Source organism: Anabrus simplex, chromosome 2, assembly GCF_040414725.1.
Source record: "Anabrus simplex isolate iqAnaSimp1 chromosome 2, ASM4041472v1, whole genome shotgun sequence".
Classification (NCBI taxonomy): Eukaryota; Metazoa; Arthropoda; class Insecta; order Orthoptera; family Tettigoniidae; genus Anabrus; species Anabrus simplex.
The window spans coordinates 1,172,010,635-1,172,035,325 of NC_090266.1; the positions used below are offsets into that span (position 1 = coordinate 1,172,010,635).

A 24,691-nucleotide genomic window follows, 5' to 3' on the forward strand; every position below is an offset into this window, starting at 1 on the left:
AAAAAATTTCGGTGATGTACATGTTTTTTTAAAATAGTTTTTCCATCATTCTCTGGATAACCCGAATTTTCGTTAACTTGGATTGACCCTGGTCCTAGTTGAACTGGGTAAACAAGGTTCTACTGTATATGCAAAGATGGACAAATGTAGCCATGTCGAACTTCTGCTATTCATTCATTCATTCATTCATTCATTCATTCATTCATAATCAATTTTGGCCAATTATGGACTATGTAAATAACTCCTCACGATTTCAGTTTTCTTGGCACCAGTATTCCTTCATATTCTTGTTTACAGCTTCTTTCTTTTTAGCCGTACAATGTTGTTTCTTCTTCGTCGCTGTTTCTGGCTCTAGAAACCCCTCAAATGTCTGTATCTTGTTCCTGGATGTCTTGATCCATGATGTTTATTTCTTGCAGATCCTTCTCGGTGTTAACAAACCATTTGTCATAAGTGTTGCCTTTCCGACTGGGTTTGTTGAAACTGTTAAAAAAATTTTTTAGCAAGTCTGTCATCGGGCATTCTTGAAATATGCCCAAAGAATTTAATCCTTTGTTTGCGTATTGTATCTGCTATTCAGTTCTACAATGTTATCTTTACCGGGAAAGTTGGCCGTACGGTTTGAACCCCACTGTCGGCAGCCCTGAAGATGGTTTTCTGTGGTTTCCCATTTTCACACCAGGCAAATGCTGGGGCTGTACATTAATTACGGCCATGGATGCTTCCTTCCCATTCCTAAGCCTTTCCTCTCCCATCGTCGCCATAAGACCTATCCTTGTCGGTGCAACGTATAGCAAATAGCAAAAAAATGTTATCTTTATTATTTTTGTCGTAAACATTTCACTTTTCTACTTTCAAAATAAATAAATGCTTTCAGAATGTAGCCACTTTCCAGCAAACACAGCATTTTGGAAGTGGCAGTGGAGCCCTTGTTCTGGTTCCTAGAAAAGGCTTGTCTGCGAGGTGAGGGAGGAGCCTGAACAGTGATATGAGCTTGTCAGGGGAAGGAAGAGTGCAGGCAGGTAAGAGGGCAGTATGGTAGACCCTGGAATAACATCATCAACCACTTAACAATACACCTAGAATTTTTTGCCTACATCTTACATGAATTATTATTAGTGATAAATTACAAAAAAAAAAATCACTAAATATTGAAATCCATTATACTGACCATTTAAATGCAGTTCTGCAGTTCTATAAAGGAGCTGAAATAACTATTTCAAATCAAATGTAATTTTAAATGATAGCACCATTTGTAGGTTAGTCGAATTGTTGAATAAGTCCATGCTTAGAGATTTGAGCAGGATTTCTCATCAGCTGTATCACGTGAAGAGATAACGTTCGTGCATTTTTATTTGTTTTTGTGAATGTCATTTGTGATTAATGCAACAGTGCAGTGCCATGTGTGTGTTTAAATGTCATTGTAATATAGTTAATTACTGTAGCAGTGCAAGTGCTCAGTGGATAAAACTACCATAGTCTACCTGCTATTTTCAATAGCACTGTAAATTCTACCTTCAGTATTTTATTCTTGTACTAATTTCTTCATGCAAGTGCTTAACTTTTATCTGCATAGTTGAAAACTAGATGTTAGACTTTATTTAAGCAGACAACAAAGATGAATTCCATAAATAGTAATTTAAGTTTTGAACATAGGCTAGAATTAAAGAAGTTACAGCCTTCTTGATCGAATTAAAATAGTTTGCAGGAAGGGAAGTTTTATACAAAAGAAAAGTGTACACTAGGAAATATTTAGTCTGTCCTTGCTATGTGCTCCATCGAGAGATAGCTGTTGGCCATCCCGGACTTCAACGTGCGTGTTATCAACCACTTCATGGAGCAGAAAAGGAGAATATTTTTATCTACGATCAAATCATTTAAGGTATCATTACCATACTTCAAGGTTTTTTTTTTTTTTTTGTTCATGATATAATCTAATTTTTGCTATGTGATAGTTCTGTCTCTGAAGTAGATTTCTATTCAGGCAGTGTCATCAGATTTTTATTCCTGATGCTCTTTCATCCGAAATATCATGGCGATGATCAAGTGGAATCTAGGCTGGAGGAGGTGAGTTGAAATTGCGGCAGAGCCCTGCCAGAGAAAAATGTCACGAACTGCCACTGCACGTAGGATAAACCAATGCTTCCAATATTAACTGGAAATACAGTCTAATGCTACAAATAAATATTAATTACAAGACCTATTGAGGATGAGTTTCTCATGGTTTTATGAACTAAAGAATTTCAAGAGGGAAAATATTAGAAGAAACAAAATTTACAACATAAAGCATGTTTAATGAAGGTATGTTGACATGTCTCTCAACTGCCCCTCCTTTACTTGAGAAATGGAAACAAATTAATATCCTGTGAATAACTGGCCTCTTTTAGAAATAACCAAGCAATGGACAACTAGCACTCAAAACATTAAACAGACCAATATTCGTATTTTACTCACATGGTACATGCCATTTTAATACAAATTGCATAGAGTTAAGAGAGAAACCCTTCATGCCTTACACTGGAATCATACAGCTTTCAATGTAATATCCTAACCCTGTCTTCCATGAAATACCATTTGTTTTTATGTTAGTGTAGCTACAACCAACCATTCAATGAGCCTTCCCTCATAAGGCAAAGAGATTATGCAGTGTGTCAATGTGCACAAAGTTACTTAAACACTATCAATCATTTAACACAATTCGGCCCCTAGTGCCTGTCTGGCCTGTTTCCATTCCAGTCCTATGTGCCCAAAGAAGCCTGACTGCATTAACGGTCATCATCTGTCGCCTATGGGTCTTTCCTGAAATATTCCTGAATTCTTGGAGTTTCTATAATGCTTGCAACAGTATTCTCTCTCTACTTTTAAGATATACAGATCACTTTTGAGAAATGTTATTAAATCAAGTTAAATTTCTTCATTGCAAATGAACTACTACTACTACTACTACTACTACTACTACTACTACTACTACTACTACTACTACTACTACTACTACTACTACAGAAGGAAAACATCATCCAGCTCATAAAGTAAACACTGATGATGTACTTCCACACAAAATCAGAAGTATACAGCCAAACATCATAGGCAAGACAAATATTAAAATGGATTTTAAACAGTTCAGTAACACTCAGATCGAAAGTTTCCAAGGGGAGGTGAAGTATTGCAAACTGCATGATGAATATGAAGCATCTTTAAATTTCTTCAACCTATACAAATTAATGGGCTTGTTAAATACAATACAAGCTTACAATTTTTTATTTTATTTATATATATATAAAGCTCAATTATTGTTAAAATTGAAATCAAGGTACCATTATAGCAAAATATAGAAAATTAAAGTATTCTAAAAGTGTACTTATATTAATAGATTAAATATTTAATATACATTCACAGATTTGTATTGTGTTAATGTAACACCTTATGAGATTAAAGATGTTATATTCAAAGAAGCAGAAGGTATATGTTGTAATGAGTAATATGAAGGAAGTTCTTTTATCAGGACTATAAACTTAATTTAAAACTTGCACAGGTACTTAGAGAAATATGGTAAACTTCATATTACATGTTCCATTATATATAAATAAGAGAACTGAAGTTTGAGTTATGTCTAAGGATTGGTACTATAATAATTACCGAAATAATTCTTGACGTGAAGCTTTTCGTGTTGTCGCAAATTAAGGCCAGACTGGTAAATGTTATGAGATGTTAAATGTAAGCAAAATTACCATTATTTTTGTGATAATTTTGCTTATAGTCCGTTTCAATATGGATCAATCATGAGAGTTGTCTCTTGCAATGTTAGATGTAGTAAAAATTGTTTAAAAAAAAAAAAAAAAGGCCTAATGAACATTTTATCAGAAGAAAAAGAAAAATAATTAGAGCCTAAATAAATAAAAATAAACATTTACGTCCTTGCCGGTCTTGCATTACTTGACTTGTATCAAGTTATAAGATAGAGTTTGAGGGATGTTCCACTATTCAACACATTGTAAAATATATTAAATTTATTGGGCAAAGACTGGTTTCGACTCCCTTGGAGTCATCATCAGTTCTTGCTGAATATCAAATCAAGGGGAATCTGATAATCAGAGTTGTCTACATACTGCTCGATTGGTTGACATAAGACATCATAATAAAAAATTATGTACATAAAGGCGATTGCCTGAAAACATGTGATTTGATATTTAACAAGAACTGATGATGATTCCAAGGGAGTCGAAACTGGTCTTCGCCCAATCTTTCTTTCTTTATTTGAATCAGAAGTACAATAGAATAATGCTGCATTTAAAAGAAATAAACTATATACACAGATATAATCACCCAATAAATTTAATATATTTTACAATGTGTTCAATGGTGGAACATCCCTCAAACTCTATCTTGTAGTTATACGTCAACACGGAAACGAAGATCATAACCTACGATTGTGTCAATTTGTTGCAAGTCTGACACTGGCCGACTATTGCTGTGTGTGCTACGAGGGTGGAGGCAAATTATTTCATAATAACTGATATAGTGTCAATTCTTACACATAATTCAGACTTCAATTCTCTTATTTATATATCATGGAACATGTAATATGAACTTTTCCCTATTTCACGAAGTACCTATGAAAGTTTTAAATTAAGTGTATAGTCCTGAATAAGAGAACTTCTTTCATATTTCACACTATCAATTACCCGCAGCTTCTTAAATACTTATAATATATAAAATAAACATTGTAAACTTGTATAGGTGAGACGTTTCTGTAATTTAACAAGCCCATTAAGGTCGACAATACAGACAAAATATGAAGTTTATAACTTGCTCTGTACCAAGTATATAAACATTCCAAACTTGCATACAGAGTTCTCTTTCAAGCAAAATCTGAGGAACTTCTTTACACAAAATATGAATAATAACTCTGATTAATTACGAGCCAAAAATTAGGCCCATATGATATGCTAGTTCTCAAACTCTCATCAAGCTCAGTGTAACATGCTTATATTTCCTAGTTAATGTATATATGACATTTATCGAATAGGACAAGATGGATTCCTTACCCTTCTTATATTTCTTTAACTAGCTGGTGCCATTTCCTACCCAAAAACTTAACTGTCACGGTTTTTAGTATACTTCATATATTGAAGAAAGACGTGCATTTTCCTTCTTCACATGACTTCTACTAAGCTCTATTTCCTAGTGTTATAATCAGAGGAAATTTAGAAGAAAATGTTAATCACCACAGAAAATTTTCAGAAAGAAGTAGAGTAGTGCCAACAACATAAGCAACTGTTAAACAGAACATTGGTTAGAATATTCATGAAGAGTGTTAACATACAGCTCAGTTGACAGACCTGGATCATGACCAGCAATGGATTATAACAGAATGTGTGAGTTACAGAAACACACAAGATTCTCATTGCTTTTGAGATTATTAACATTGGTGGGGATCATCTGGGTCCTACCTGAAAACTGGGAACTGCTGAACCCCTTGGCAACTGTCTGGAGGAAGTGGACTGTTCGCTGAAATCATCAATGGAAATTTGCAACCAGTCACACTAGGAGCAGATGTCTTTCTCTGGAATTTAACCACTTCAAATTCTTGCTCACCCCTCTCCTCCACTGTTGGTGGGGTAGGGATTCTTCCTCTTTTCAAGGAACCTTCCCTGCCACTTCCCCTGTCATGTCGCTGACACGGCAAGTGCTGGACGGTCAAATCGAACTTACACTGGGCTGCTTCGTTATTGTTTTCTCCGCCAGTTATGTTGTTCAATTCATCCTGCTGACGGCGTGCCAATTCGCGAATAGCTGCCAAACCCACTTGTTCGCAAGGTTGTGTATTGTTTGGGTTGTTATTATTACACGCTGCCAAATCAGCTTGATTCACTACGTACCTTCCCAGCACAAGTGCATCTCGGTCCAAGTAGCTGCCCTGGCCCAACTCTGCAAGGACCTGGTTCACGTTCTTCAGTTCTTCCAGGGAGATTATTTCCTTGTTCTGGTGGCTCTTGCCAGATTTTGGAGGGATGTTCTTGAGTAAATTTTGATCTTCCAATAGTTTCTGGATTTCACGTTCAAAATTAGGCAGTTTTGAGAGAGCACTCGCACCATCAGCCTGATGATAATATTTGCAAGCAGCTCCTGGTGTATGAACACTCGAAGAAGAGTTTGGGGGCAATTTACTACCCAAAGACACTATGTCCATTGCACCTAGAAGCTGGGCGTTTGCTGCAAGAACAGACAGAGGTGATGGAATATCAACACCAGTGCCAGGCTTCTTTCCTCCGGAAGTTGAATTGTGACGATTACCTTTTGTAACATCTTTCCGATCTGTTTGACTAGAACCGTCCTTCTTTGATGATCGTTCACTAGTAGAGGTGGCATGCGAATGACTGTCTTCATCATCTGCATGCCCAGAAATTGACTCACGATTATCCTGTTTATCAGGTGCACTGGGAGAATGTTTTGAAAATAACACAGAGTTTTTAGAGAGCACGTTATCTTCAGGGGAGATTGCTAACACTTCACTAGGCATTGTTTTTCCACTACTCACATTACTTAATTTTTTATCGAGACCATGAGTTTCCTTTGCACTGCGATTAAGGCAACGTCCGCTATTTGAATGATGACCCCTTTCACCACTTGCATTGCTAGAATGATGTAAAACACTAGGTTTTGGACCACGATGTCCAATATATTCGAAACTCCCACAACTATCCCCCCGATAAGAGTCTTGCCCATCAAGAGGCATAGGCAATGGGCTGCAGCAAGTAGACTCTATCGTATTGGATGCAGCTGCAAGTGCCAACAAAGTCGCTGGAGGTAACGTTTCAGTATTTGTAGCAACCGACGACTTGTTGCTACGCCGAGAATTAGTGGAAGATCGTTCACCACTGGCAGTCTCTGTTCTATGCCGTCCCGGTGAAAGGCTCCAGTCCCGACGAGCAGGAGGAGCAGGCCCACCAGAGGTGGAAGATGAATTATTCCTGCTACCTCGACTAGCTGGATGATGACTGGATGGAGAGAAGCTGTGTGAAGAAGACAAGCTCTGAGATCCAGGTAAGTCCTGCAATGGAGGAGCAGATGGTACCTTACTCTGACTAGCTGGATTATTATTGTGGTTACTAACTGCATTACCCACCATGAAACACTGGGGAGGGAGATAATCTACGGAAGACCGAGGGGAATTTTCTAAGGATGATGAAGGATCTACTTGGATATCCGATGGGTACAACCACTGTTGCGTCGACGCATGGTCAGTGGCATGGGGTGGAGGCGAGGGAGATGGCGATGCATCAGCATCTGTCGTCCTGCTGTAGCTCTCGTCAGATGAGCTTATACTAGGAGAATGGTTCAAGGAGCTTATCTCGTCAGCTGAAGAATGAATACGATGCTGTGCTGGACTTGAGATATAAAACCCCGATGCTCCTTGAAGACTCTCATCTGAATAATGTCGCTGTAAATGAAACAATGGATTATTATGACTAATTCTTAATTTGGTTCTAATAGCTGCCTCCTCAGCCTTACTATGGCGATAGTCCCCACGTAACGGGAGTGGAGGCAAGAGCGACTGTTGGTGAGGAGGTAAAGGTGGTGCCGAACTACTATGCAGCCGTCCATGTGGTTGATTGTGATGATGTCGGTTGTAACTAGGAGACAGTTCCTTGGATGGTGGTTTTGGTAAAGGTTTCAGGTAAGGTTTCGCACTAACAGAGTTTTTATCACTTAAGTTACTTTGGTGATGTGAAGAGGGGGTATTAATAGCATTAGGAGTAGTATTATTATTATTGTTGTTGTTGTTGCTGCTGCCTCCACAGTTATTGTTGATGTTACTATTGTTTGAAATGCTCTGATGACGACCGTTACCACCTTCGGACACTCCACTCCCCCGTGGCCAGGGAGGGGTATAACGGGTTATGTCTTGACGCTGGGAATTCTTTGAACTAAGAAACTGCTGCCCACCTTTATGAGGTGGGAGCGGTGGCGGTGGTAAGTCGGCTAAATCGTCTAAATCAACAGCCCCCGATCTCACTTTTTTCCCTGCCGAACTGCTACTGCCTACAGGCCGCTGTTGCTGCATAGGCACTATTTTGAGCACATTTCCTGCTGCTGGTAGAAGAGGTTCACACTCCCCATGTCGATTTCCACAGCCAAGCTCTCGACTAGCACTTGCTTCTCGCAACGGTGGAAGTCGTGACGAGTTGCGGGCAATTATGCTGGAGTTCATGCTATAGGCATTGTTGCCACTGGCAGACGTTCCTCCACCTCCACTGGTACCATTACCACCACTTTCATCACGGGAGCAGGATGGACGTTGTTGAGGTTTCGAACGTCCGCTTGCATCACCTTGCTGAATCTGGTGAAGGAGGGCAAGTGGTGTAGCCACCCCTCCATACATGTTACCTGCAAATAAATTAAATCATAGGGATTTTAAAAATTCCTTCAAAAGAGCAATATTGTTAAATTTTACAAGTAATTTTTAAGTTAATTAAAAAAGCTCAGTATAAGATGTTGGGAAACACATTGAATGGAACATCTGACAATCTTTTGCACATACATTTCTCACTAATGTTAAAAATTGTCAGCAGTATAACTTGTATTTTTGCTATTCCCTCCCCAAAGAATAAGTTAAGAGCCATTTAAAACATTTTACTTTTATCATTCTTTTATGTCAAAGGTGTACAATGTTCTCTCGCTTCCTGGGCTGATTCCCTGTGGCCTTGTTGGTGGCCAGTCAATTTGCTATTTTAATTATTAATGGTGAGTATAACAGCTGAAGATGATCCTCACAGATCAAAACTAGTACTGTAATTATAATGTATTTTTAAATATATATACTCAACATCAAAGGAGACATCCAAATTTATAATTGTGAACTGAGGTTCTGTGCATGCACTTTGCGAGTTGCAATAGGTGTTTAGAGAACCTCTACACAGTCCGAAGAACTTTCACCACCACTGGCTAATGTCAGGATACACCTCTTCCTGGAAACCTTAATTACTCACTCACCCCCAGTCAGGTGGTTTACTAGCACTTCCTAGACCAGGTCTATAGAGTGAAAGGTGTGTTACGGTGCAAAGCCATTGTAATACCGCTACCTGACAACATGCTCCTTGCTTCATGGCCATGTGGTCTAAACTGTTAGTTGGACAGATTAGGGGGTGTCAATGGCTGATGGAAGAGTAACTCTGCTATTCTCTTGATGTCCATATTTGTATATATGAGAGAGAGAGAGAGAGAGTGTTTGAAAGATAAAAAATACTGCAGACCCATTTGGATAGACCACAAGCCACCACCGATTATGATCACCATCATCATTCTTATCCTTCCTTGCTGAAAAGGTAAGTAATGCAGCACACACTAATTTTCTCTATATCCTGCTCTGATCACTCAGTCCCTTGACAATGAACTCGTGAAGGTGAATTTCTTTTTAATTTCCTCCATCTATTTCTCATATACTCAGGCGAGCAGAAGTTTTGTTATCTGGTGAGGAGGGTAGCTGCGAAGGAGAAGCAGGTTTTCTTGGTATTTTGCTTTATAATTTTGTATTCAGTAATTTTGTATTTCATAACATTAGCTATATTAAATAGGCATAAATTAAATGCAAGATTTATCTATATGCAGTCAATCCTGCAATCTAGCCTAATTCTGCTGTAATTCTGCATATTCTGAAATAGGAAAATGAAGTGAACTTCACTATTCTTCTTCTTCCTCCTCCAGGTTTTTTTCCAATTACCTGGGGTTGTCATTTGGTGTGGATTTAGCTCAGTTTTGCAGCGAGGTGCCCTTCCTAATGCCAAATCTATGTGGAGGGATGTATTCACTACTGAGTATTTCTGAAAGGTTTGTAGTGTAATGTGTTGAAAGAAAATAAAGATGTGTCTCATGATGAACATAAGCACCCAGCCCCTGAGCTAGAGGAATTAACCAAATAAAGTTAAAATCCCTGAGATGGCCAGGAACTGAACCTGAAACGCTCTGAACCAAAGTTCACTACATTGACCATTAAGCCAAGGATACAAGGATGAGGTATAAACTTCATTACGAGTTTGGAAGTAAATGATCTACAAAGTAGAGGCAGATACAACTTGTACAAATTTCCCTACTGCATTTCAATCAGTTTGTACTGGATATAAATAACCACAGGTTTGAGTTTCAATGTTGTTTTTCTTTTCTTTTGTGCTGGGCTGAGTGGCTTAGACAGTTGCGGAGCTGGAATCCTAACCCCAACTTGGCATTTAAAAATGTAAGTTCGTGTCCTCATCCCGAGGTGGTGCAGCTCTTTTCAGGCACACCCCCAATGGAGGTGAGTTGCGTGTACCGTTTGAACCTCATATCAGCCCTCCTGCTGTTCTTAAATTTCTGGCAGTACCAGGAATCGAACCTGGGCCCCCGAGGATGGCAGCTAATAACATTAACAGTTACGCTATGGAGGCAGGTTCGATCCTGGCTCAGTCCGGTGGTATTTGAAGGTGCTCAAATAGGTCAGCCCTATGTGGATAGATTTACTGGCACATAAAAGAACTGCATGACTAAATTCCAGCACCTTGGCATCTCCAAAAAAGGTAAAAGTAGTTAGTGGGACGTACAGCAATTATTATTATTATTATTATTATTATTATTATTATTATTATTATTAAACGTTGTGAACTGGCTTGGCTCCTTGTTAATAATCAGAATATATTAGTTCTCTTTACTTCACCATTTTCTTTAAGTCTTATGGCAATGATGGGATAGGAAAGGGCTAGCAGTGGGAAAGAAGTGACCATGGTCTTAATTATGGTACAGCCTGCCTGGTGTGAAAATGGGAAAATGGGAAACCACGGAAAACCATATGCCGGGCTGCTGACAGCGAGGCTCAAACCCAGTATCTTGCAAATACAAGCCGAGAGCTATGTGATCCAAACCGCAAGGCCACTTGCTCGGTGTGTATCATTTCCGAGACCACAGCAAGTCTAAATAATACATTAGAAGATTACTATTAAATGATACATTTCTGCTCTCTGGAGCACAGAATATGTTTACATAACTTTAAATTAAAACAATAAATTGATCCTGAACTGAATGATGAGGCAATGGCCTGATGGTCCTTGCATATTACTAATAAAGTGCACCTGGAAGAACAACTCAATGATTTTGTACTTCCCTATTTACTGAAATGTGAAAAATAACGCTGCTGTATATTCAATAGTATATAATTAATTTCATTAACATTTCCAGCCAGTGTATCAAATACAGTGCCCAGATCCATCCCTAATGAAACAAAGTGCTCAGAGTGCACTATGTCTTCTGGTACAGGCTATAAGTGAATCTAGTAATGCTGAATGGTGTGAAAATGTCTCTCATAGCATCAGTTGGTGTATGCATTTCAGCAGACTTGGCAGGTTGATACATAACGCAACTTACCGACACGTTGAGTAAAACAACAGTAAACTTCCTAGCTCCTCATTCCACTAATACGCTTCTTCAGTGATGCCAAAGCTACCAATGATGGCTGGTGGAGGATTTGTTGGGGATTCAATCAGCCATTGCGCTGAGGACTCACCATAAATACCCATACGAAATACAGAAACATAAATCTTGCAGAGCCATATGAGCATGGACAATCATCATTAACAAACAATCTTTCACTCTATCATTTGTTTTCTTTTACCCTGATACCTTTTATGCTGCCCCTTTAAAAAATTTTTTTTTTTTCACAGGCATTACAGGTAGGGCACCACAGAACGATTACACGTGATAAATTTCATATTTGAGCCCGTATTGTCAAGAGGTATTAACTTGTGAAAATCCTTACAACATATGTTCCACCTTTACAATACCATAAATCATCTTTATAATAAGACTACATTAAAATACACTAGCAGAAAAAAAATCGAAACACCATGAAATATGGAATGTAGAATATGGAAATTTTGTCAAAATATTTCTTGAGGTAACATATTTAATTGATTAAGGTAGAAGACTACAGGTTCTTGTGAATGATCGGCTGTTGACAGTGCTCTTGCATTATTGTAGTGATAAAGTAGTTAAAACCTATTAAATTGTTTAATTTTGTGTGTGTGTGATCCATATTTATTCAATTAAATAACACGATACACCTGTAAACTTCAATTTTAAAAAAGTTGTTAAAGAGAATACACGGTATTTCACTGGAGAATTACTCAACAGACTTTAGATTGTTGATGACTGTTTGCTGCATTCCAACGAGATCAAAGATTATATGGTAGTTGAATAAACAAATACAAGAAACAGCCGATTACTGTATTCCAATAATTTGTATTTCTAAATCCTCGGCATACTTTGTAATTTGCACCTTCGTTTATTCATCGAGTAAAAGTTAATAAGTTAATCACATTCCTACATCCCAATAATATTGCAATTCAAGTCGCCGGCGTAATTTTGACAGTTTTTTTTAAATTAATTATTGTAGAATTGGGGACACTTTATTCTCTGTCCCATGTAGTAGGGAAAGTAATAGTAATCCACCAGCTGTAAAAATCATATAACCACATTTCAGCTGAGAATTGTGGTGTACATACGGTATATTCGATAGGATCTTGCCTGCTATATTCATGTATATCTTTGTGTGTGCATCTTTCATGTGTATCTATTACAGCATAGGAAAAAATGGTACTAATAATAATCTGGCTACGCATTTAGCTTTGTTGGTGATCCTTGAGTAGTTCTTGCGAATTTCAAACTTGCAACTTTCATTTCTGTTTGTGCTTAGTAATAACATATTGTATTTAGGATACGTCTGAACGTCATTTAAAATTATTGTAGTGCATTGTAGTATTTTATAAAAAATTACCGTGCTTATTCTATTATTGTAAAATATTTGTGTAGTATAGTAGAAGCATCTGTAGAAACTCTCTTACCAGAATTTTGTTGTAGTAATTAGGGTAGGCTTAAGTGCAGTTTAGAATTGTATAATTCTTGCATATTCTTTTCCGTATTCAGTAATTAATGGTAGTTTTTATCCTGTTAGGGTGTTGTAGGATAAAAATATAGTACGACTAAGTAGTATTGTAGTGTAGCAGTATATTAATTACCTTATTGTCCTGTGATCCTTGTGTACTATCCTAGACAATATTTCTTTCATTTTGTTTGGCACAAATTAAGTTTTTATTTTCATTTTCATTTTTCCGTAAAGAATGGCTAAAGAGCGCAAGCGTAGGAATTCTGGGTGTGGCCAGGCATTAAGGAGTTTGAGGGAGATAATTAGGATTCTCTCAGAAGACAGCAAGGAAGGTAGGCATCCCTCAAAAAATGTACAGGACACAGTAGATGTAAAAGAGGAATGGGAGGGAAACGGGGAAATTATAAAAGACAGGTGGTCTAATGTCATAAGGCAAAGGAGATTGCAGGCTAAGGGGAGAGGATAAAATGACGTGAATAGGGTTAAGGCTCTGGTCATGGGGAATTCCATTATTAGACATGTAGGGAAAGTGTGTGGAAGAAAGGGAACCAGGGTAGAGTGTTTGTTATCCAGGAATTAGGTTGAGGCAGATGTTGAGGAAAACTGAAGAGAAGGAAGAGGGAAAGGAGAAGGTGGTGGTGTTTCATGTCGGTAACAACAATGTAAGGCAAGCAGGTATAAGTACCAACACAGTTGGGATGTGTGGGATCTGGTAAATGCAACACAGGTGAAGTTTAAGGAAGTGGAGATTGTTATCAGTGGAATACCGTGTAGGAGGGATACTGACTGGAAAGTGATTGGGGTAATAATGGGATAATGGAGTAGGTACGTGGGAAACTGGGAGTGAGATTTCTAGATCCTTATGAGTGGGTAGGAGATAGGGATCTGTGCCCAGATGGCCTTCACTTAAACCGCAGTAGTACGTATAAGTTAGGAAATTTGTTTAGAAAGGTTATAGGGTGGTACAGTCAGGTAAATGGTGTGGTCTAGGGAGTGTACAGGGATCTGTAAGTCAAGTAGGGATGACTGAAACTGTTTGTGTTGAACTGTAGAAGTATTGTAAAGAAAGGAATAAAATTAAGTAATTTAATAGATATATACAGTACTTACCAGATATTGTAATAGGAGTTGAATCATGGCTGAGAAATGATATAATGGATGCAGAAATGTTCTCACAGAACTGCAGTGTGTATTGTAGAGATAGGATAAGAATAGTAGGAGGGGGAGTATTCATTCTGGTGAAAGAAGAATTTGTAAGCTACGAAAAAGTTAAAGATGACATACATGAAATTCTAGGTGTAAGGCTCATTTCTAAAGATAATAGGCAACTTGATGTCTTCAGAGTGTAGAGACTGGGAAGACGCCGATTCAGAATTATTTGACAAGATAGTCAGCTATGTCGGAAACAATACGGAAAGGCATGCGATTGTAGCGGGTGATCTCAATTTACGAAATGTCAATTGGGAAGGTAATGTGAATGACAGGAAGCATGAACAACAAATGGCCAATAAGTTAATATTGGAAGTACAGCTGATTCAGAAAGTGATGGAACCAACTAGAAGGAAGAATAATCTTGACGTGGTGCTGGTAAGACCAGATGAGCTCTATAGAGAAACCAAAGTAATGGATGATATTTATGATCATGAAGCTGTTTTTGTCGTAGAAAAATAAATGTGATAGAAAGAAAGGTCTTAAAAGTACGACTATTAGGCAGTACCATATGGCTGATAAAACAGGCATGAGAGAGTTTAAGAAAAATAAAAGTAACTATGATTGGTGGAAAATGGTAAATAAAAATGTAAACAGACTCTGGGATGGGTTTAAAGCAACTGTTGAGGAATGTGAAAACAAGTTTGTACATTTAAAGGTGGTAAGGAATGGTAAAGACCCACTTTATTATACCTAACAGAGAAGCAAAGAGACTAAGGAGGAGGAGGAGATTGGAAAGAAATAGAGTTAGAAATGGCTGTGGAAGTAAGAAGAAATTGAAGGAACTTACTAACTTGAATGTAGCAAAGAAGTCAGCTAAGGATAACATGATGGCAAACATAATTCGCAGTCATACAAATTTTAGTGAAAAATGGAAGCGTATGTATAGGTACTTTAAGGCAGAAACAAGTTCCAAGAAGGACATTCCAGGAATCATTAATAAACAAGGAAAGTGTGTATGCGAGGTTCTTCCAAGGATAATGTCCAAATAGAACAGGTGACTAATACTAAAAAAGTATTAAAATTTACCTATTATAACAACATCATTTACAAAGCTGCTGGAATTTATAAGATTTCTGGGGATATACTAAAGACAATGGGTTGGGATGAAGAAGCTCTACCAAATGAATGGAGAGTTGCCTATAGTAGCCACTGTGTATAAAGGAAAAGGTGATAGACATAATACTGAAAATGATGATGATGATGATTATGATTGTTGTTTAAAGGGGCCTAAGCCTAACATCTAGGTCATCAGCCCCTAATGGCACGAAAAGAGACGAAATGTAAAGACAATTAAAAATCCATAATCCTCCACTGCCCAGAACTCAAAACGTGAGGATGAAGAATGAATGGATGGATATGAAGTTAAAACAATCAGTGCCGACCCGCAATACCCCACATTCCCAGAAATTAGCGTTAAACAATTATAAGTATTAGTGACCGAGGGACTGCTTCTAAAGCACAATACTGAATTGATGATGCTTGTAGTCTAAACAGGTCCTAAATCCAGGTCATCGGCCCCTCATAATGGTACTTATCGCTAAGAAAGTAGAACCATGGTATTTGTCACGTTGTGGTACTAATCAAAAGTAGCGTAGATTCGCGGTATTCCACACATTATGGTACTACTCACAGGTAATGTAATGCGCACATATAACACAGACCTATGGTGTTTCACACATTGTGTCGCTATTTATAGGCAATGCAAACCTATCTTGTTCTTCACACAATTGGACTAATCACAGGGACTCGCACAATCCCGTGGTGTTCCTCACGTAGTGGGTACTTATCATAGGCAAGGCAGAACACCATGGTGTTGCTCATATAGCGATATGAATCACAAGTACTGTAAAATGCATCCTGAGCACACACCGTCACTACTAATCACAAACCTATCGTGTACCTAACATAGTGGTACTAGCGCAAGTAAAAGCGACCCATGGTGTTCCCCTGCGTGGTGGTACTAATTGCAAGTAGTTTCATGGTTCTAATACAATCATCCCTTGGTCACCCCTTTTAGTCGCCTCTTATGACAGGCAGGGGATACCGTGGGTGTATTCTTCATCTGCGTCCCCCATCCACGGGGGTAGCTGAAAATTACAGGCCAGTCAGTTTGACTTGCATTGCACATAAGCTTTGGGAAAGCATTCTTTCTGATTATATTAGACATGTGTGCAAAATTAATAACCGTTTCGAAAGAAGATAGTTCGGATTTAGGAAAGTTTATTCCACTGAAACTCAATTTGTAGGATTCCAGTAATATATAGCAGATACCTTGGATTCAGGAGGTCAAATGGATTGTACTGCGACTAAACTGTCTAAGGCATTATTTAGGGAGGATCATTGTAGACTACTGGCAAAAATGAGTTTAATTGGACTAGACAAAAGAGTGACTGAATGGGTGGCTATATTTATTGAAAATAGACCTTGGAGAATTAGAGTAGGCGAATCTTTATCTGACCCTGTAATAATTAAGAGGCAAATTCCTCAAGGCAGTATTATTGGACCTTTACGTTTTCTTATATATATGATATGAGTAAAGAATTGTAATCAGACATAAGGCTTTTTGTGGATGATGTTATTCTGTATAGAGTAATAAATAAGTTACAAGATTGTGAGAAGCTGCAAAATGACCTCGATATTGTGAGATGGACAGAAGGCAATGGTATGATGACAGACTGCGTTAAATCGGGTTGTGATTTTCACAAATAGGGAAAGTCCTCTCAATTTTAATCACTGCATTGATGGGGTGTAAGTTCCTTATGGGAATCATTGTAAATACCTAGGTGTTAATATAAGGAAAGATCTTCGTTAGGATTATCAAATAAAGGGGATTCTAAATAAAGGGTACAGATCTCTGCACATGGTTATGAGGATGTTTAGGATTTGTAGTAAGTATGTAAAGGAACATGTAAGTCCCTGGTAAGACACCAATTAGAATATGGTTCGAGTGTATGGGACCCTCGCTAGGATTACTTGATTCAAGAACTGGAAAAAATCCAAAGAAAAGCATTTCGATTTGTTCTGGGTGATTTTCGACTAAAGAGTATCGTTACAAGAATGTTGCAAAGTTTGGGCTGGGAAGACTTGGGAGAAAGGGGACGAAGTGCTTGACTAAGCAGTATGTTCCGAGCTGTCAGTGAAGAGATGGCGTGGAATGACATTAGTAGATGAATAAGTTTGAATGGTGCCTTCAGAGTAGGAAAGATCACAATATGAAGAACAAGTTGGAATTCTAGAGGTTAAATTGGAGCAAATATTCGTTTATAGGAAGGGGAGTTAGGGAGTGGAGTAAGTTACCAAGGGAGATCTTCAATAAAAATTTCCAATTTCTTTGAAAACATTTAAGAAAAGGCTAGGAAAACAACAGATAGGGAATCTGCCACCTGGGTGACTGCCCTAAATGAAGATCAGTAATGACTGAATGAACTGAATATCCACACAAGGAAAGCCATTGCAAATGTAGCATGCCGGTCCATTAATAACCGGTGGAATCGCCTGACTGTTGACTGCAGGCATGCAAACGTGCATGCGTTGTGTTGTACAGGTGCCGGATGTCAGCTTGTGGGATGGAGTTCCATGCCTGTTGCACTTGGTCGGTCAATACAGGGATGGTTATCGCCGGTTGTGGATGATGCTGGAGTTGTCGTCCAATGATGTCCCATATGTGCTCGAATGGGAACAGATCGGGGGATCGAGCATGCCAAGGCAACATATCGACACTATTGAGTACGCTGGGTTAAAACAGCAGCAGGGGGGTGTGCATTATGCTGCTGGAAAGCACCCCCAGGAATGCTGTTCACGAATGGGAGCACAACAGGTCGAATCACCAAACAGACGTACACATCTGCAGTCAGGGTGCATGAGATAACCACGAGAGTGCTCTGCGGCCATAGGAAATTACTCTCCAGACCAGAACTCCCGGTGTAGGTCCAGTGTGTCGACGCCACAGACAGGCAGAGTGCAAGCACTCACCTGGCCGCCTCCTACAACACCCAGCCATCATGGGCACCAAGACAGAACTGTCTTTCATCAAAAAACACAACAGACCTCCACTCCATCCTCCAATGAGCTCTCGCTTGACACCACTGAATTCTCAGACTGTGGAAGTTTGAGGTAAGTGGAATGCACGTCGCAGGGGGTCTGACTCGGAGCTTTCCTTCAAGTAACTGATTTAGAATATTTCGCTGTGTCACGGTGGTGCCAACTGCTTCTGAATTGCTGCTGCAGACGCAGTCCGCTGCACCACAGCCGTACGCCGAGTACGGCGATCCTCCGTATAGGTGGTGCCATGGGGACGTCCAGAGCCTGGTCTTCTTGTGAGCGTACCTTCTTGTGACCACTGCTGCCCAGCACGCATGCACAATGGAGACATTTATGCCAAGTCATTCTGCAATAGCGCGGAAGGAAAATCCACCCTCACGTACCCCTATTATACGGCCTCGTTCAACCACAGTGAGCTGTTGATACTGGCCTCTTCGTCGTCATAAAGGCATTCTTGATCCACTCAAAGTCACTCCATCCAATCTCGCACGTCATCTTTCAGATGTATAAACACGCCTACCAGTGTTCGTTAATCGAGCAAAACCCCTTCTTGGTGTTTGGATACTTTTTTCTGCATGACATGTTTTGTCCCGCTTTTGGGACATCTTCAGTCACAATCAAAGTAATTTAAAAATGTGGTAACGACACGATAAATGGTTTAAAAAAGTATTGTTTCAAAACATGTTCAGATCAATTAACATCATGACTGAATCATCACTACTTGCAGTTGGCCACTTCAATACCTAGTTGTAAGAGGAGCTGTGCATCTTTTCCTTGAATTAATTTCATCAATTTCTACATAGCTTTAATTTTATTTTTGTTTATCTTCACTTTTCCTTCTTCGTAAATCCTGAGTAGCACCTTAAGAAATTCCAGTATCTTACCTTATTTTTTTACCAGGTTAAAGGAATGATTAACGCTACCGTTTATGAAAGTATAGGCAGTTACTATTTCAGGTTTTGCCGAGTTGCACATGTAATGTTTAAATAGTGATACACAGAAGCTTTGCTTCCCATTCCAGGGTACATCTCTGTGTGCTGTTTCTCTAGACAGTACTAGTTTTTTTTTAGATGTTGCTTTACATCGCACCAACACAAATAGCCCTTGTGACGATGAAGCAACAGGAAACAGATAGGAGTGGGAAGAAAATTGCTGTGGCCTTAATTAAGGTACAGCACTAGCATTTGCCTGGTGTGAAAATGGGAAACTATGGAAAACCATCTCCAGGGCTGCCGACAGTGGGGGTCGAACCCACTATCTCTCAGATGCAAACTCACAGCTGTGCGTCTCTAATCACTCGACCAACTCACTCCCTGTTTTCTTGTCTTAGTTGCCACTTTACGGTCACTGACATAATTCCTATCTCCTCAAGATGATAAAACCAGATAGGGTTTTCTCTTCTTGGAATAAGACACACATAGTTTCTTTCAACACACAATGATGCAACTTGTTCAAATCATATATATTATTTAAGTAGTATACATCCCATTTGCGCTGCTCGCTAGTAACCGATCGTGACAAATGAGCATTCAAACAAAAGAGAACAGACATTAGCAGTAATGAATTGCACTCTCATTTCATAAATATCGATAATTTCTTTAAAAATGTACGAAGTATGCGATTTGCACATACTGTTGCTGTAGGAAAATACGCTCCATCACTGCTGTCCACTGCACATTTTGGCCGCTGGGATGTCCGTCTTATGGCATTATAATATGCTGTAATTATCAATTAAGAAAGGAATGATAGTAAAACCAAAAATTACTTCTGGAACATTCGTCAGTATAATAATGCACTTGCTTTTAATGTTAAAACATCAAAGATTACATAACGTGGCAAGTAAGACTTTCTAATACTGTACTGATTTGTATATTCCTTAGTTCACCAGGGGGCTACTCCACCACACACTTTATGAATGTGCGAGAAATCTCGCACAGGTCCTATAGTTAATAATAATTCATGAAAATAAGAAAACGTGCAAAAAGTGACTTAGTTCTTTTCTTCACCAACCGATTCAATGTAGGTCAAGTTTAGGTTGAAGATGTCTAAATCTTGATCTACATATTTTCAAAGAGCTATTCACAATTAGGACAAACTTAAAATATTTACAACATACACAGAGTTTTGGAAACTTAACGGAGGTCATCAACATCAATTATGGTTTCAAACTTCCATCCAGTCATCCCATTATGGAGCTATGATATCACTGTCTGTCATGTTGAAATGAGGCAGTAGTCAAGAAAGCCAACTCCCAACTCTGAGAAGACTGAATTGCTCGTTTGCTGGGAGCGCCTGATTTGAATTATAAAATGCAATCAGTTAATTTCTTTAAACACACAATACAAAATGTAAAATACTAAAATAGCACATGAGTTTAGTTAGAGAAAAAAAAAAGTATTTTGGGACTTAATTCTCTAGAGCAAATGCACATGTTTGACATTAAAGCCCAGAATGTCTTTCTTTAGCTATGGATACATCTACTTTTTTTCAGTCTCGCTCATATTTTCAGAAATATTTAATAGATGGGGCTCAGCCACTCAGATAGTGGTTTTTGAAATAAGATCTTAAGTTAGAAGGCAGTAGCGTAGCAAGCATCGGCCGAAGGATGGGGGTGGGGTTCTAACGCTCAGTAACCCCCCTCCCCCGGCTACGCCCCTGTCAGAAGGCCATGTCAATAATTGTTACTGTGGAGTCTTCTAATGCCCTCATGTGCACTGGCTGGGATTCAAACCATGGCCACCATGGTGAGAAGACTTTGCTATTATGCACACTGGAAATTTTAAAATAATAATAACGTTATTCATGAGTTATAATTTTTGGGCTTATGCCGTGTAAATAATTATAAACACACTCAACGTTTCAAAAGGAACCTTTGCCTTTCTTCATCAGGAGACAAAAGAGAAAAGAAACAACGTATAGATGGTTGCTAGGAGAAAGCAACAAGGAAGCTTCAAATGGTGCCCAAAGATGTAAAGGGGACGCCATTTTAGCCCAATGCTAGAGACAATGAATAGTAACAGCAAAGCATTACTCTCTAATGGTTCTGATTATAGGTAGCCATGATTCACTGAGGTTGTAACCTGTATCGCGGTTGAAATTATCTGGGTGTTTACGTATTTCAACCGCCTCCCTGATAATTCTTGGGCAATATTGCTTTATACGGGCAAGAACATCCACTTCTTGGAACAAGACATCATGACCAGGTGTTAAGGCATGATCAGCAACAGCTGATTCATCAGGTTGGTTGAGTCTGATACATCTGGTATGTTCTTTGATGCGAGTACACACCGTTCTCAAAGTCTGCCCAATATAAACCTTGCCACAAGTACAGGGAACTCTGTAGATACCAGGTTGTTGTAATTTAGGCAAACTATCCTTAGTTGGTCGCAGGAGTTGCCTAATCTTAACTGATGTTCCAAAAACAGTTCGTACATGGTACCTACGTAAGATTTTAGCAATACGATCCGTCGTGTTGTGTATGTAAGGTAGGTAAGCAGTTCCTTTTACATCTTTTTTCTTAACAGACGTCCGATTATGTGCCGGTTTCAGAACCCTTGAGATCAAAGCTCTGCTGTAACCGTTGCTCTCAAAGGTGGTTCTCAAGGTGTTAACTTCCTCTTGTAGATCTGAACCTTCACAAATCCTCCTGGCCCTGGTAGTCAAAGTTGTAAGGATACCATGCTTCTGGGCAGGGTGATAGTGGGAATCTGCGTGGAGATATCTATTGGTGTGTGTAGGCTTACGATACACGCTGTGTCCTAAAGATCCATCCTCTTTCTTGGTGACGAGAACATCTAAAAATGGTATCTTGCCGTCAAATTCCATTTCCAAGGTGAAACAAATGGAAGGGTGCTGGCGATTAAGGTGATCTAGAAAGTGACCAAGATTGTCTTCACCTTCTGTCCATACGACGAACGTATCATCCACAAATCGCCACCAGATCTTCGGTTTGCAAGGTGCCGACGACAAAGCTTTCTCTTCGAAGTTTTCCATGAAGAAATTGGCCACAACAGGAGAGAGAGGACTTCCCATGGCCACACCATCTGTCTGTTCATAATATTTCCCATTCCATAGAAAGTAGGAGGAGGTCATGCAGTGATAGAAAAGCCTTGCGATCTCATCAGTAAAAATATCATTAATGAGAGACATAACACCATCAACAGGTACTCTCGTAAACAGAGACACCACGTCGAGACTCACCAAGATATCGGCTGGCTGAAGTGATATAGTTTTTAACTTCTCAATGAAGTGTGTGGAATCCTTAATATATGAAGGGGTGTTACCCAGGTGTGGTTGAAGAAGACTACCTAAGTATTTCGAAAGGGCATATGTCGGGGAACCAATTTGACGGTCATATTTGAGTAGCGAGTTGTGGGATCACGACTGTTAATCCTGTATATAGGACCAGCTAACAAGGACAAGATCTTGTTGTCATATTCATCTTTATCCATCACCACCGTTGCGTTACCCTTGTCAGCGGGGAGAACGATTACATCAGAATTGTCCCTTAGATCTTTTAGCGCTCGAATTTCACCTTGTTTTAAGTTGGACTTAGGTGGATCAGTGGTCTTGAGAACTCTGGAACATTCTTGTCTAACTTCCTCAGCCTCTTCAGGTGTGAGGTTATGTACCGAGGATTCTATAGATGTAATAAGTTCCTCAATTGGAATTCTTCTAGGCGCTACAGCAAAGTTGAGACCTTTGGCGAGAACTGCCTCTTGGGTTTCATTCAAAGGCATACTGGACAAATTTACGACACCTTTGTTGGAATCATGTCTAATGGCATGTGGTTTCTGCATCTGACATAACCTTTCATATTTGGAAATATGCCTGCCCCTAACCTGATCTAGTATGCTGTTGGCTTGCACTGCAGTAATACGATCAAACACATTCCATAATTCCTCATCTACGAAGTTCGAGAGGCATAGATGCAGCTGTAGCAACTCCCTCGAGATTGAATCCAACTCCTTACGAGTCTGCTGTATCCAGAAGATACAGCAAAGAGTCTCCTTCCAGGGGATGCTATTCCTCCGAGACTGTATGGCCTTCCCAAAATACATACGGAGGGTGTTCCTCTTAGACCTATTGTCAGTACAATTGGTTCCCCGACATATGCCCTTTCGAAATATTTAGGTAGTCTTCTTCAACCACACCTGGGTAACACCCCTTCATATATTAAGGATTCCACACACTTCATTGAGAAGTTAAAAACTATATCACTTCAGCCAGCCGATATCTTGGTGAGTCTCGACGTGGTGTCTCTGTTTATGAGAGTACCTGTTGATGGTGTTATGTCTCTCATTAATGATATTTTTACTGATGAGATCGCAAGGCTTTTCTATCACTGCATGACCTCCTCCTACTTTCTATGGAATGGGAAATATTATGAACAGACAGATGGTGTGGCCATGGGAAGTCCTCTCTCTCCTGTTGTGGCCAATTTCTTCATGGAAAACTTCGAAGAGAAAGCTTTGTCGTCGGCACCTTGCAAACCGAAGAACTGGTGGCGATTTGTGGATGATACGTTCGTCGTATGGACAGAAGGTGAAGACAATCTTGGTTACTTTCTGGATCACCTTAATCGCCAGCACCTTTCCATTTGTTTCACCTTGGAAATGGAATCTGACGGCAAGATACCATTTTCAGATGTTCTCGTCACCAAGAAAGAGGATGGATCTTTAGGACACAGCGTGTATCGTAAGCCTACACACACCAATAGATATCTCCACACAGATTCTCACCATCACCCTGCCCAGAAACATGGTATCCTTACAACTCTGACTACCAGGGCCAGGAGGATTTGTGAAGCGTCAGATCTACAAGAGGAAATTAACACCTTGAGAACCACCTTTGAGAGCAACGGTTACAGCAGAGCTTTGATCTCAAGGGTTCTGAAACCGGCACATAATCGGACGTCTGTTAAGAAAAAAGATGTAAAACGAACTGCTTACCTACCTTACATACACAACACGACGGATTTTATTGCTAAAATCTTACGTAGGTACCATGTACGAACTGTTTTTGGAACATCAGTTTAAGATTAGGCAACTCCTGCGACCAACTAAGGATAGTTTGCCTAAATTACAACAAGCTGGTATCTACAGAGTTCCCTGTACTTGTGGCAGGGTTTATATTGCGCAGACTTCGAGAACGGTGTGTACTCGCATCAAAGAACATACCAGATGTATCAGACTCAACCAACCTGATAAATCAGCTGTTGCTGATCATGCCTTAACACCTGGTCATGATGTCTTGTTCCAAGAAGTGGATGTTCTTGCCCGTATAAAGCAATATTGCCCGAGAATTATCAGGGAGGCGGTTGAAATACGTAAACACCCAGATAATTTCAACCACGATACAGATTACAACCTCAGTGAATCATGGCTACCTATAATCAGAACCATTAGAGAGTAATGCTTTGCAGTTACTATTCATTGCCTCTAGCATTGGGCTAAAATGGCATCCCTTTTACATCTTTGGGCACCATTTGAAGCTTCCTTGTTGCTTTCTCCTAGCAACCATCTATACGTT

The 24,691-nt window shown here is 39.3% G+C and overlaps 1 protein-coding gene across 1 annotated transcript in view; it reads right to left on the reverse strand.

Moving 5' to 3' along the window:
- Positions 1-24,691, reverse strand: part of rut (rutabaga) — a 1,268,721-nt gene that overhangs the window by 109,250 nt on the left and 1,134,780 nt on the right. The window contains exon 24 of the mRNA XM_068226417.1: positions 5,451-8,388. Within this exon, the coding sequence (XP_068082518.1) occupies positions 5,451-8,388 (2,938 nt within the window). The remainder of the gene's footprint in view (positions 1-5,450; positions 8,389-24,691) is intronic.